Source organism: Cetorhinus maximus, chromosome 22, assembly GCF_964194155.1.
Source record: "Cetorhinus maximus chromosome 22, sCetMax3.hap1.1, whole genome shotgun sequence".
NCBI lineage: Eukaryota > Metazoa > Chordata > Chondrichthyes > Lamniformes > Cetorhinidae > Cetorhinus > Cetorhinus maximus.
The window spans coordinates 50,830,036-50,845,504 of NC_135900.1; the positions used below are offsets into that span (position 1 = coordinate 50,830,036).

Sequence of the window (15,469 nt, forward strand, 5' to 3'; positions counted from 1 at the left end):
TAGCAGCAGTGTGTAGCATCTTCAAGACGCAATGCAGGAATTCACCAAGACTCCTTAGACAACACCTTCCAAATCCACGACCACTGCCATCTAGAAGGACAAGGGCAGCAGACACATGGGAACACCACCACCTGGAAATTCCCCTCGAAGTCACTCACCATCTGACCTGGAAATATATCATCGTTCCTTCGCTGTCACTGGGTCAAAATCCTGGAAGTCCCTCCCTAACAGCATTGTGGATGTACCTACACCACATGGACTGCAGTGGTTCAAGAAGGCAGCTCACCACCACCTTCTCAAGGGCAATGAGGGATGGGCAGTAAATTTTGGCCCAGGCAGCGGAGCCCACATCCAGTTAATGAATAAAAAAATGACCTTCAAAGACAGAAGCAGTAGAAAAGCTTGACATTTGTAGGAAGGCATCTTTCCACTTCTTCATACCTTTTATTTCTGCTTTGGAAAATGCAGAATGTCGCACTGGTGCAGTAAGGGGTGCTTTTTTCAGGTGAAGATGAAGGAGGGTGGCAATCAGAAGTGACCTGCATCTGTCACGTTCTGTAGCTTGACCTGGAGAACTCAAAACAGTGATGAGATGCAAAATAGAAAATACCTGTACCAATGTTTTCAAATAAGTATCAAAACTCACTCTGTAAGCTGCCGATTCATAGTGACAGAAAATAAATTGTTTGGGAATAATAGATTCATCTGATTAAGTTACAAAAAGTAATCTGATAGTGATAATTCACATAGTTTAATTAAAAAGAATCACAGAACCACAGAATTTTAATGGCACAGAAGGAGGCCATTCAGCCCAGCATGTCTGCATCGGCTCCCCAAATGAGCATTATGACCCAGTGCCATTGCCCTGCCTTTTCCCCATACACCTGCACATTGTTTCTATTCAAATATTCATCTAATGCCCCCTTGAATGCCTCGATTGAACCTGCCTCCACCACACTACCAGGCAGTGCATTCCAGACCCGAACCACTCGCTGTATGAAAAAGTTTTTTCTCACGTCACATTTTCTTCTTTTGCAAATCACTTTAAATCTGTGCCCTCTGGTTCTTGATCCTTTTACGAGCGGAAACAGCTTCTCCCTATCTACTCTATCCAACCCCCTCATGATTTTGAACATCTCTATCAAATCTTCTCTTAGCCGCCTTCTCTCCAAGGAGAACAGTCCCAACCTCTCCAATCTACCTTCGTAACTGAAGTTTCTCATCCCTGGATCCATTCTTGTAAACCCCTTCTGCACTCTCTCTAATGTGTTCACATCCTTCCTATAATGTGGTGCCCAGGACTGTACACAATACTCCAGCTGAGGTCTTATGAGTGTCTTATATAAATTCAGCATAACCTCCTTGCTCTTGTACTCTATGCCCCTATTAATAAAGTCTAGGATACTATATACTTTATTAACTGATCTCTCCATCTGTTCTGCTACCTTCAATGATCTATGCACATATACACCCAGGTCTTTCTGCCCCTGCAGCCCCTTCAAAATTTCACCCCTTATTTTATATTGTCTGATCATGTTCTTTCTACCAAAATGCATCACCTCAAACTCCTCCACACTGAACTTCCACTGCCACCTATCTGCCTACCCCACTAACTTGTCGATGCCCTTTTGAAGTTCTACACTGTCCTCCTTACAGTTTATAACACTCCCAAGCTTCATATCAGCCGCAAACTTTGAAATTGTCCCCTGCACACCAAAATCTAGATCATTAATATATATCAGGAAAAGCAGGGGTCCCAACACCGACCCCTGGGGAACTCCACTACAAACTTTCCTCCAACCTGAAAAATATCCTTTGGCCATTACTCTCTGCTTCCTATTTTTTAGCTAATTTTGTATCCATGTTGCTACTGTCCCTTTTATTCCATGGGCTATAACTTTTCGCACTAGTCTGTTGTGTAGCACTGGGTCAAATGCCTTTTGAAAGTCCACGTACGCCACATCAACACCATTACCCTCATCGACATTTTCTGTTACCTCTTCAAAAAACTCCAGCAAGTTAGTTTAAACAATTTCCCCTTTAGAAATCCATGCTGGCTCTCCCTTATCAACCCATATTTTTCCATGTGACTACTAATTCCATCCAGAATAATTGTTTCTAGAATCTTGCCCACCACTGAAGTTAAACTAACTGGTCTGTAATTACTGAGCTTGTCCTTACAACCTTTTTTGAACAAGGACGTAATGTTTGCAATTCTCCAGTCCTCTGGCACCTCCCCTGAGTCTGGGGAAGACTGAAAAATTATGGCCAGTGCCCCTGCAATTTCTACTCTCACTTCCTTCAATATCCTTGGATGCATCTCGTCCAGTCCTGGTGCCTTGTCAACTTTAAATACCGACAGGCTATTCAACACTTCCTCCTTATCAATTTTGAACCCTTCTAGTGACAGAGTTTCCTCATCTGTCACCATGGCCTGGGTAGCATCTACCTCCTTGGTAAAGACAGATGCAAATACCTCAGCCATGGCCCCTTCATCCATGTGTAAATTTCCTTTTAGGTCCCTAATCGGCCCTCCACATCCTTTTACCACCCTTTTACTATTTATATGCCTGCAATTGATTTGCAGAAGTCAGTTAGTTTATTGCAGTTTTAGTATTCATTGATGGGATGTGGACATTGCTGGAAAGACCAGCATTAATAGTCCATCCCTAATTGCCCTTGAAAAGATGGTATTGAGCTGCTTTCTTGAACCACAACCCATTCGTATGGTGAAACTGCTCCTACAGCGCTGTTAGGTACAGAGTTTCAGGATTTTGACCCAGTGATGGGAAAGAAATCGTGATATATTTCCAGAACGGAGGAACTTGGAGGTGATGGTGTTCCCAAGTGCCAGTTGACCTTGTTCTTCTATGTAGCAGAGGTTGTAGGTTTGGAGATGCTGTCGTAGAAAGCCTTGGCAAGTTGCTGCAGTGCATCTTGTAGGTGGTATACACTGCTTTGAGCTTAGGTCCCCAACAGAAACACTGTTCCATAACCACCAACTCCCTCCCTCTCGCTGGAAACTCTCTTAGGCTGAACTTTATTTGACCCTGAGATGAGCTTACAACCACACTAAGACGGCACTTCCACCTCCATAACATTGCCTGACTCGGGTCCTGCCTCAACTCTTCTGCTGCTAAGGCTCACAGCCATGCCTTTGTTACCTCCCGACTTGACTATTCTAACACCTCCCTGGCCAGCCTCCTGCATTTTACCCTTCATAAGCTTGAAATCATCCAGAACTCTGCTGTCCAAGTCCTAAGTTGCACAAAATCCTGTTTGCCTATTGTGCTTGGCTCTACGTTAAGCAATGGCTCAATTTTTAAATTCTCGACCTTGCTTTCAAACCCCTGGATTGTCTTTTCCCTCCCTATCTCTGTAATCTCCTCCAGCCTTACAACCCTCAGAGATATCTGCGCTCCCCAAATGCTGGCCTCTTGGCTATCCCCAATTTTAATCGTTCACCCCATTGGTGACTGTGCCTTCAGCAGCTTGCGATCTAAGCTCTGGAATTTCCTCTGGAATTTCACCCGGCTTTCTTCCTTGAAGACGTTCCTGAAAACCTACCTCTTTTGGTCATCTGCCCTATTTTCTCCTTATGTGGCTTGGTGTCATTTTAAAAAAATATATGCTTCCATGAAGATGGTAAATCCATTGAATAAGAAGGGAAATTAGACATTCTCTTGTTGGAGATGGTCATTTCCTGACACTTGTGTGGCATGAATGCTACTTGCTGCTTATTAGATAATATCTGAATGTTGTGGACATGTTGTTTCGTGCGGGCACAGACATTATCTGAGGAGCTGTGAATGGAACTGAACATTCTGCAATCATTAGCAAACATCTGAACTCCTGGTCTTATGATGGGTGGAAGGCTATTGATGAAACAGTTGAAGATGGTTGGGTCAAGGCCACTACCCTGAGGAACTCCTGCTGCGATATCTTGGGGCTGGGATGGTTGGTCTCCAGCAACAACAACAGTCTTCCGTTGTGCTAGGTATGACTCCAGTCAGTTTTCTCCTTGATTCCCAGTGATTTAAATTTTACAAGGGATGCCTCAATCGGCCTTGATGACAAGGGCATTCAGCTCTTTTGTCCATGTTTGGCTGTAATGAGATCTGGAGCCGAGTAGTAGTGCCTTTTTTAGGCTTATATCCATTTATATTATGCTAAATTATTCTATTCAGTAACATTTCCTGTTACACTTGCCTGCCACTTCACATCCTCCAAGAATTGTTGTGTTTGCTTCACCCTTGTATTAATACACTCAGACTACTGACCACGCATTAGGAATCAGTTAACACTTTAATGGGTTCTTTATTGAGGGCTGGTTGCATGTATACAGCTATAGGTCCTCTCTGGACAAGTGCTCTCTTCAGACTGAGATGCAGATGGTAGAAGTCACATGGTAAGTTACATAATTTCCTTTACATTGTTGTACATTAAAAACATGTATATCAGGCAATAAGTACAGGCATGTATACTGATTTTATACGAAGAGATTGATCTGCTTGGTACTTAACTGTCTTGTGAAAAGTAGTTCAGTTGTGGATTGCTTTGGAATGTCCTGAAAGTGTAATATGGTGCTAGATAAATGCAAGTCCTTTCTGCTTTCCTCTTTCTTCCTTACATAGAATCGTAGAGCTGCAAAGGGGACCATTGAGCCTTTGTGCCAGTGTAGCAACCAGAGAAGTAACTTTCCGAAGGGGTCCTCATGTTTATCCATCATAACTTTGCTGGAAGGGCTTCAGGGAACCTAGAAAATTACATAAGCTTACTGCGCATTCAGAAACATAGATAATAGGAGCAGAAGCAGGTCATTCAGCCCTTCGAGCCTGCTCCGCCATTCAATATGATCATGGCTGATCCTCTATCTCAACACCGTACTCCCACACTCTCCCATACCCCTTGACTCCTTTAGAGTCTGGAAATCTATTTCCTTCTTAAGTATATTCAGTGACTTGGGCTGCACAGCCTTTTGTGGTAGAGAATTCCATAGGTTCACCACCCTCTGAGTGAAGAAGTTTCTCTTCATCTCAGTCCTAAATCTACTCCGTATCATGAGACTGTGACCTCTTGTTCTAGATCCCCCAGCCAGAGGAAATATTATCCCTGCATTTAGTCTATCCATTCATGTCAGAATTTTAAATGTTTTAATGAGATCTCCTCTCATTCTTCTAAACGCCAGTGAATACAGGCTAGTTGGCCCAATCTCTCCTCATATGACAATCCTGCCATCCCAGGAATCAGTCTGGTGAACCTTCGCTGCACTCCCTCTATGGCAAGTACATTCTTTCTTAGGTAAGGAGAACAAAACTGCACACAATATCCAGGTGTGGCCTCACCGAGGCTCTGTGCAGCTGCAATAAGACATCCTTGCTCCTGGACCCAAGTCCTCTCACAATGAAGGCCAACATACCATTTGCCTTCTTAACTGCTTGCTGCACCTGAAAGCTTGCTTTCAGTGATTGATGTACAAGGACACTCAGGTCCCTTTGTACATGAACATTTCCCAATCTATCACCATTTAAATAATACTGTGCCATTCTGTTTTTCCTACCAAAGTGGATAACTTCACACTTACCTACGTTATACTGCATCTGCCATGTATTTGCCCACTCACTCAACCTGCCTAAATCACCTTGAAGCCTCTTGACACCCTCCTCACCGCTCTCATTCCTACCAAATTTCATGCTGTCAGCAAACTTGGAAACATTACATTTGGTTCCCTCATCCAAATTATTGATATATATTGTGAATAGCTGGGGCCCAAGCACTGAACCCTGCAATACCCCACTAGTTATTGCCTGCCACTCCAAAAAAAGACCCATTTATTCCTACTCTCTGTTTCCTGTCTGCTAACCAATTCTCAATCCATGCCAATATATTACCCCCAATTCCACGTGCTTTAATTTTACAGACTAACCTCTTATGTGGGACTTGATCAAAAGCTTTCTGAAAATCCAAACACACCACATCCACTGGTTCTCCTGGTCTATTGTGCTAGTTACATCCTCAAAGAACTCCAGTAGGTTTGTCAAACATGATTTCCCTTTCATAAATCCATGTGGACTTTGTCTAATCACATTGATATTTTCTAAGTGTCCTGTTATCACATCCTTTATAATAGACTCTAGCATTTTCCCTACTACTAAGGTTAGGCTAACCGGTCTGTAATTCACTGTTTCCTCCCTCCCTCTATTTTTAAATAGTGTGATTACATTTGCCACCCTCCAATCTTCCAGGACTGTTCCAGAATCTACAGAATTTTGGAAGATGACAACCAACGCATCCACTATTCTCATGGCCACCTCCTTTAATACCTCGGGATATAGATTATCGGGCCCTGGGGATTTATCAGCTTTCAGTCCTATTAATTTCTCCAGCACTATTGGTTTAGTAATACTAATTTCCTTCAATTCCTCCTTCTAACTAGACCCTTGATTCCTTAGTATTTCTGGGAAGTTATTTGTGCCTTCCTCCATGAAGACAGAACTGAAGTAGTAGTTTAATTGCTCTGTCATTTCCTTGTTTTCTATTATAAATTCTCCTGTTTCAGACTGTAAGGGACCTACATTTGTCTTCACTAATCCTTTCCTTTTTACATACTTATAGAAGCTTTTACAGTCTGCTTTTATTTTCCTTGCAAGTTACTTTTATACTCTAATTTTCCCTTCTCATTTGCTGAATTCTAAACTGCTTCCAATCCTACTTTTTCTAGCAACTTTATTGACTCTTCTTTGGATCTAATACTATCTTTAATTTCTTTTGTTAGCCATGGTTGCAAAGAAATGTTTGTTCCACTGTCATGCCTTTTAATCAAATTCCCCAATCTATCTTCATCAACTAATGCTTCATTTTTTTAAATTTGGCATTTATGGGATGTGGGCGTCATTGGCTAGGCCAGCATTTATTTCCTTTGTTCAGAGGGCATTTTTAAGAGTCAACATTGCTGTGGGTCTGGAGTCACAGGATGGCAGATTTCCTTCCCTAAAGGGGCATTAATGAACAAGATGGGCTTTTATGATAATTGACAATGCTTTCATTAGACTTTTAATTCCAGATATTTATTGAATTCAAATTCGACCATCTGCCATGGTGGGATTTGAGCCCAGGTCCCATTACGCTGGGTCTCTGTATTACTAGTCCAGCGACAAGACCACTACGCCATCGCCTCCTCTCATACCAGCGTAGTTTCGTTTGTTAAGATTTAGGACTCTAGTTTCAGATTGGACTACTTCACTTTCCATCTGATGAAGAATTCTACCATGTTATGGTCACTGTTCCCTAAAGGACCCCGCCACAGCAAAATTATTAATTAAACCCTTCTCATTGCACAATATCAAATCTAGGATAACCTGTTCCTTAGTTGGTTCCTCAACAGACTGGCCTAAAAAACCATCTCATACACAGGAATTCATCTGCCACAGTATTATTGCTGATTTGGTTTTCCCAGTCTATATATATAGATTAAAGCCACCCATGATTACTGTAACACCCTTGTTACATGCATCTCTAATTTCCTGTTTAATGCCATCCCCTACTTTATCACTACTGTTTGGAGGCCTATAGACAACTCCCACTAATGTTTTCCACCCCTTGTTGCTTCTTAGCTCCACCCAGACTGATTCTACATTTAGATTTTCTGAGCCAATATCCTCTCTCGCTATCGCACTGATTTCATCCTTAATAAACAACGCCACACCACCTTCTTTTCCTTTTTGCCTGTCCTTCCTAAATATCAAGTACCCTTGCATATTCAGTTCCCAGCCTTGGTCACCCTGCAACCATGTCTCCATAATCGCAATCATATCATACCTGTTTACATCTATTTGTGCTGTTAATTCATCTACCTTATTGCGAATGCCCCATGCATTCAGATACAGTGCCTTTAGACTTGCCTTTTAAACATTTTTGCACATTTTTTTGTACTATGGCTTTATTTGCTGCTAGCCCTTGTTTCCTCTGCCTTCCACTTTTGCTTCCTATTCCTTGTCTTTCATTCCTATCTTTGTTTCCCTCTCGTGTCTCCCCGCTTAGGTTCCCATCCGCCTGCCAATCTAGTTTAAACTATCTCCCACAGTACTAGCAAATACCCCTGCGAGGATATTGGTCCTGGCCAAGCTGGGGTGCAACCTGTCCAGCTTGTATAGATCCCATCTTCCCCAGAATCGGTCCCAATGCCTCAGGAATCTAAATTCCTCCCTCCTACATCATCTTTTCGGTCATGCATTCATCTGGTCTATTCTCCTATTCCTGACCTCGCTAGCATGTGGCACTGGGAGTAATCCTGAGATTACTACCTTTGAGGTCCTGGTTTTTAATGTATTTCCTAGCTCCCTATATTCTGCTTTCAGGAACTCATCCCTCTTTTTAACTATGTCATTGGTACCGATATGGACCACAACCTCTGGCTGTTCCCCCTCCCCCTTCAGAATGTCGCACAGCGGCTCAGTGACATCCATGACCCCTGTCACCAGGGAGACAACATACCACCCTGGTGCCACATCTGCAGCCGCAGAAATGTCTATCTGTTCCCTTTATGATGGCACTCCCTTTCACTATTGCTCTCCCACTCTTCTTTCCCCCCTCTGTGCAGCTGAGCCACTCATGGTGCCATGGACTTGGCTCTTGCTGCATTCCCCTGAGAAACCATCTCCCCCAGCAGTATCCAAAATGGAAAATCTGTTGGAGAGGGAGATAGTCCCAGGAGACTCCTGCACTATCTGCCTGGTGCTTTTACTCTATCTGGCGGTCACCCATTCCCTTTCTGCCATCTGCACTCTTTACCTGTGGTGTGACCACCTCACTGTACATGCTATCCATGAAGATTTCATCCTTGTGGATGCTCCACAGTGATTCCAGGTGCAGCTCTAAAACACGGATTACGAGTAGCTGCAGCTGGAGACACTTCCTGCAACCATGGTCACCTTGGACACTGGAAGTGTCCCTGACTTCCCACATCGCACAGGAGGTGTATTCCACTTGGCCGAGATGCCCTTCCATGACTTAGCCTTAAATTATTCGCTTTACTTTTACTTCCTCTATGTTAGAGAACATTAAGGACAGAAGAAATACTTACCAGGTTCTACTTACCAAGGCCGCTGCTCTTCTTAATGAGGAAAGATAGAAAATGAAAGGATCACCTCCTTACTTCTTCAGCGAACTCCCTCTCTCACCAAACCCCAACTGAAGCGCTCTAATGCAGCCAAAAGCAGCACTCCAGTGCAGACTGAAGTAGCACTGTAGATGGCTTGCTTTTATGCAGGCTGAATCTAGCTTCTGAAAACCTGTTTAAGCCAGTTAACTAATTTACTAGCTGCAGCTGCAGACCCTATATAATCCCTGTTTTAAAGTTGGACTTTCTCCCAGCCCAAAGGGCAACTTTTAGTTAGTTGTGAAACTAAAGAAAGATTAGACTTTAGATAGAAATTAACTGTTAACAGTCCCTCTCTCATCAAACTCCAACAGAAGCACTCTAATGCAGCCCAAAGCAGTGCCCCAGTGCCGGTTAAATCATTCTCTTTCCTGTTTTGGCTAAGTTGGCAGAGTAACAGGGCATGGAGAGTAGTGATAGACAGTGGGTTTTTGGACTGTAGGATGATGTACAGTGGTGTTTCCGATAGGCCAGTACTTGGACCACTCTTTTTTTGATATATATTAATGGGTGTAGAGGGCAAAATGTGAAAATGGCTCAAAACTTGGAAGAATTGTGAACTATGAGGATGATAGTGATAAGACTTCAATAGGACATTGACAGGCTGATGGAATGGATGGACATGTGGCAGAGGAAATTTAATGCAGAGTCAATATGAAGTGAGGCGTTTTGGTTAGAAGAACAAGGGGAGGCAATGTAAACTACAGGATACAGTTCTAAACGGCATGCAGGAACAGAGAGGCTTGGGGTATGTTTGCAGAAATCATTAATGGTGGCAGGGTAGGTTGACAAAGTCGTTAATAAAGCATATGGGATCCCAGGCTTTGTAAATCGGCATAGAGTACAAAATCAAGTAATTTATGATAAAACTTTATAAAACACTGGTTTGGCCTCATTTGGAGTATTGTGTCCAATTCTTGGCACCTGCACTGTAGTAAGGACGAGAAGACTTTAGAGAGGGTGCAGAAAATATTTACGAGAATGGTTGCTGGGATAAAGAACTTCAGTTACAAGGATAGGTTGGAGAGGCTGGGATTGCTCTCTATAGAGAAGAGAAGGTCCAGGGGGGATTTGATAGAGGTGTTCAAAATCATGGGGGGATTAGACAGAGCTGATAGAAAGAAACTGGTGCCTTTGATGGATGGGTCGAGAATAAGAGGACACCAAATTAAGGTGCATGGCAAAAGAACCAAAGTGGACGTGAGAATTTTTTTTAATGTAGTGAGTCGTTAGGATCTGGAGTTGCACTGCCTGAGACTGTGGTGGAGGCAGATGCAATTCTGGCTTTCAAAAAGGAATTGGATTAGCACCTGAGTAAAAAAAAATTGCAGGGTTACAAGGATAGGGCAGTGGAGTGGGACTAGCTGAATTGTTTTTGCAGGGAGATGGTGTGGACTCGATGAGCTAAATGGCCCTCTTAGTAAGGAGAAAAAGTGAGAAACTAAGAATAGAATATACATTCACACATATATAATTGCTTAATGTTTCACTGTCATGGAAACCAGGCTAAAAAAATCATTATTCTCAGATATTGCTGTCTAGTTTGAACAAAAAGCTCATTGGAAGAGATAACAAGACTTTGGACTTTTCATTAAACCTGTTTAATTAAGATTCTTGCTAAAAGACATACATCCAGTAGTATGTGGGGAAAATATGTGCCTGCAGTGAACACTAGCCCAGTTCACCAGCCTGATGAGGAGTAAGAACAGCTGCACTGAATGGCCATTGTGAATACTTGTTAGCAGGCATCATGTACAGGCCTAGGAATAAATAACTGATGGTGAAATTAATTAAGTCTTTTGTGGAGTTAGTATGGTACCAGAGATGGAACATTTATGGGAAGGTGAGAGCTGCCTGGGAAAGGACAGCTCAAGAGATGATAAGAAAGAATTGAGGTAAGAATGACTGATAAGTGCAAAGGCTCAGAAGAGTAATGGCAGGTTATTGACATCAAAGTCGGGACATTTAACCCAAAGTTTGGACAAAGAACTCGATGTCCCATTGGATATTTTAAAATAAAGTAAATCTCTATAGGACCAAAAGGCCTTTTCTAGAATCCATTCAAGCATACACGCCTGAAAAAGGTTGTAAAGTAAGATACTTTGGTACAGTTCATTGCAGTAAGGTTGAAAAGGATTCTGAAGGAAGACTCCAGCCAAGCCTTCCTGAGGGGTTCCAGAAGTCACGAAGACTTGAGAAATTGAGAAAAGAAATGAAAGGACAAAGAGCTGTTTGCACATGTCAGCCATCTTGCCCAATCTGGACCAGTACTCTCCACTTGTCACAGTCGAATGGTTTTGCTCTATAATCAGTAATGTTATATTCCTTCTTAAACTCTTATTAGAATTCAACATCTCATCAAATTGGTTGCACCCAAATCCTGACCGGTTGATTGGTTGGTTGATTGATTGGATAGTGATAACTCTCAAGTAGCTTTCTAAGTTTAACTCAGAGTATCTTTCAAAGATTAGAATTCTCATACTTCCTCTGTACAGGCACCATTCTATGAATCCACAATAACCCACTGTGTAATTCTGGTTTTCCTTAATGTATGCATGCAGTACTTTTGAATCAATGTGGATTGATATACATACACGTGGATGGGTTACTGAGCTGTGATGCAATCTGATGCTGGTTTTGCTATGGTATTTTAGTGTAGGTTGGGCCTAGCAGGTGATCCCCAGGCCTGGTTTTGGCTGGACCTATCTGCCTGAGAGAAAACTAATGTTGGAAAAGAGGTCTCAAACATGCATGCATAAAATATTCATTTTTTTGTCGCAGCTCCCAACCCCTGATGACCCTGCTCCTAGCCCTGAAGAACAGTTGGTGTGTAGATTAATTTCTTGACTAGAGAGCCACCCTGGTCCCTGAGCTTTTTCATTGTTTAAACATAAACTTTCTTTTTATTTATGTTCTATAGGGGGAAAATATTGCTACAAGACAGATGATTTCACTCGACTTCAACCGCTATGCCACAATAAAAAGTGTAGCCGAGGGCATGCTGGATGTTGCCTTACTTATGTCTAATGCAACACAGATGGTTGGAGTTATCGATCAAGGGCCACAATTTAAGTACTACGTTCCTCTCATTGTCCTGATTAGTCTCTCTCTCATACTTCAGGCTGTTATCTTTGCCCTGCTTATTTTTGCTGGTAAGTAAATCTATTTCTTTTTTTTATTTCCATATATTGACAGCTGATAACCTCTTTCAAGAACTGACTGAGTTTACCAAGCCTCACTATGTGAAGATCTTGGAATATTATCAGCAGAGTTAGAGCTATCAACTTTATGGCAGTTCAGTAATTACATACTGTGGAATCATAGCCCTAGAATTTGTTTTAGGCCAGTTATCGGGTGCGAGAGCCAACTGTTCATTTTGTGCCACAGGTTAAAATCAGCTCCTCACTTTTCACCATATACTGGAATTAATTCTAAACCTTTAAAAGGATAGAAAGAAAGGACATAATACCCAGCAATCCTTATTAATTAAGGATTATTAGCCCTCAGTCATCACTATTTCATAAAAGAGTAGTAACAAGCTTTTAGCTATATGATGCCATGCACAGTAGACCCTCTCCATGTTGATGTCTTTGGAATTTGGAAGCACAATATATTGAGGAAGCATTTCACCCAGTTTTAATCAGTGATAAAGCCATGTTTAGGGTTTGTCTGTTCCTGAACCGATATATCGCAATAAAGGTTTGGCAAAACAGAAATGGCATTTTATATTATGATTCTCACTCAATTACATAGACATATGTAATATGTGCTTTATTATGTAATAATATGGCAAGAGCTAGTATTTTTAGCTAAAAATTTGTTCAATCTCTTATTGCTTCTAATTTTTGGACAGCAAAAACCAATGTGAATGAAGTTGACAACCAGAAAAGGTTGAACCATTGCAACAAAATTACCACTCTCCTTGTGGGGACCGTTCTCCTCATAAACGTATTCATCACTTCACTTGAGACACAGGAGAAAAACTCTTGATAACCTCAGGAAACCCAACTCCCCCATCATACAGACGAAACTGAGGCGCAGCATTCTAGAATCTCCAAGATGACAGCAACATTCTGACTGAAGTATTCCAGATTTTATATCTGTTTTGTAATTTGTTTTTCAATAATAACTTTTGTATTTTAATCGGATATGTCCAACTTGGGACTAGCTTATTAGACTAAGATGTATAGCTACTTTAAAAGGCCGCTGGTCATTGCCTTGTTAAGCAAATATTCATGATCCTAGGCTTCCTGGCTCACCATTGCACCGACACTATATTAATACTTATGAATACCAAAGCTTCCGTTGTATTAGGCAGAGGGATACTGGAGACTCATCGCTTGAAATTAACATTTGGTTTGTTCACACTCATCTTTTGACACCAGGACATATGTTATTTTGCTGTTCAGCTTGCTCACTATTAACAACTTCTTATGTTGTTTTTGAGCTATAAACTAAATGGGCAAAACTAAAATGCTCACCAGTGTTTGCAGAGCAATACAGATCAAGGTGCATTGTTAAAAGGCAACATAAATGTTCCACTCACTCAGATATGTTTAGAATTAACCTGGATGATGGTTCAACTAACATCCGAATTGTTATTCAGATTTCACTCCTGAGTTTGGTGCATATCACACAATATATATTTCTTTTTAGCTAAAATTCTGCCTTTTGCCTATTGCTTTAGAAATGTCAATACCTCCACTAGAACAATGTACAATGGGAATTTCAGATGAAGGTATTATAACCTGATTTTACCTTGGATGGCAGCCCTGCAGGCAGAGGATGAGGTGGGCAACAAACTCTCCTGATCTTGTAACTCTCAGGCTCTATCTGCAGAGGTCCACTCAGGTTCCTGTCTAAAACCAGTGTGAAACGGTAGCTAGCTGGCAAACGGAAACCAAATGTTGCATGGTTGAGAATCAAAAGAATTGCCAGCATGGGGGTTTGTTAGATTGGGCAGGGGAGGCTGAAATTTTCTTAATGGGGCTGGGGAAAAATATTTTTGCTCCTTTTATCCCACATACAAAGGCAAAAAGTTACCCCCTTTTCTTTAGGGTATACTGGCTGGAAAACAAAAATAGATTCCACTGAGGCCTCTGTATATAATAGCATCGGGCACTGACAATATCATTGAAGGGTCCCACCGGTTTTGAGCAGATGTCAATCTAACCACTTCGGCATGAATGTCCCATGACAGCTTGAGTTACTCACCTGCCCAGTTTTGTCAGGTAGGCAGGCTTAAAATTATTCCAATGTGTTTTAATACAGCAGTATGATTTCAAGGCCCAAGTATTTAACACTTTGGATGGACACATATGGAACAGTGAACAATGAAGTGATTGCAAAGCAGAAGTTTTGACCATGATTTTGAAATCACTTAGGCATTTCATTGTTTTCATTTAATATAAACTGCTGAAAAAAGAGAGACATGGTGCTGAGGTTTTTCGTCTCCCGGCAATTAAAGATAATCAGTTGAGCTTGTAACGTGGCTCATTTATGCTTTCTGGAAGCAACATATATTTGCAGGGACCTGTGCTTTGCAAACAAAAGAAATATGTTCAAGCCTGTGCCTTTTTGAATTATCCAGAAGCTTAATTGGGGAGCCTATAGTTTCCTGTTGCATTTTCCATTGCAATGCATTCTTACGTTTGTCCTGATGAGTGCAAGATGAAAAGCTTTGGCAACATGTCTCTCTTCTCAGCAATATTCAAGTTCTGTACCACCAGATGACTGTTTAAATTATATATGTTATTTTTTGATTTTTTTTAGTCTTTCTCTTAGCAGATGTGAACGGCCTATATATTCCATGGGCTGGACTTTATGCTTCTGAAAGTGGGATTGAAAGTGGGATTGAAAGCAGAGGGCATGTAAAATCCTGTCCGCCCTGGATCTACCTGAAATTTTATGGGGGGCAGGGAAGGTCTTGAGAGACCTGCCCACCTTTGAGCCTACTGAGGCCCTTAAGTGGCCAATTAATGACCACTTAAGGCCTTACCCCACCGCCACCGGTATTTTACCCACAGCGGAGGAGATCTCGTGCATGCAGGAAGCCTTGTGTGGGCTGGTGTTGGGCATGGGAGGGACATCTTTTTTTTGGGGCCCCCAGGCCCATTGGAGGCACCCCTCCCCTTTAACCCTTCCCCTCTGGCCTTTTGAACCTGTCCCCCCCAACCCCCTCACCGAGAACCCCAACCCTAGACTTACCAGGGCTCCTCAAAGTTGTGGGACTGCCTGTGGTCCCAGCAGTGACCCCTGGCTGGTGCTGCTGGGACTACAGAGCTGCTGACCATCCGATTGGCACCGTAAAAT

The 15,469-nt window shown here is 42.1% G+C and overlaps 1 protein-coding gene across 1 annotated transcript in view; it reads left to right on the forward strand.

The window, feature by feature from the left end:
- LOC144696690 (ninjurin-2-like) overlaps positions 1 to 14,083 on the forward strand; it is a 237,826-nt gene extending 223,743 nt beyond the window's left edge. Inside the window, exons 2-3 of the mRNA XM_078568292.1 lie at positions 12,078 to 12,309; positions 13,011 to 14,083. Coding sequence (XP_078424418.1) covers positions 12,078 to 12,309; positions 13,011 to 13,147 — 369 coding nt within the window. The 3' untranslated portion in view covers positions 13,148 to 14,083. The remainder of the gene's footprint in view (positions 1 to 12,077; positions 12,310 to 13,010) is intronic.
- The last annotated feature ends 1,386 nt before the right edge of the window (positions 14,084 to 15,469 follow it).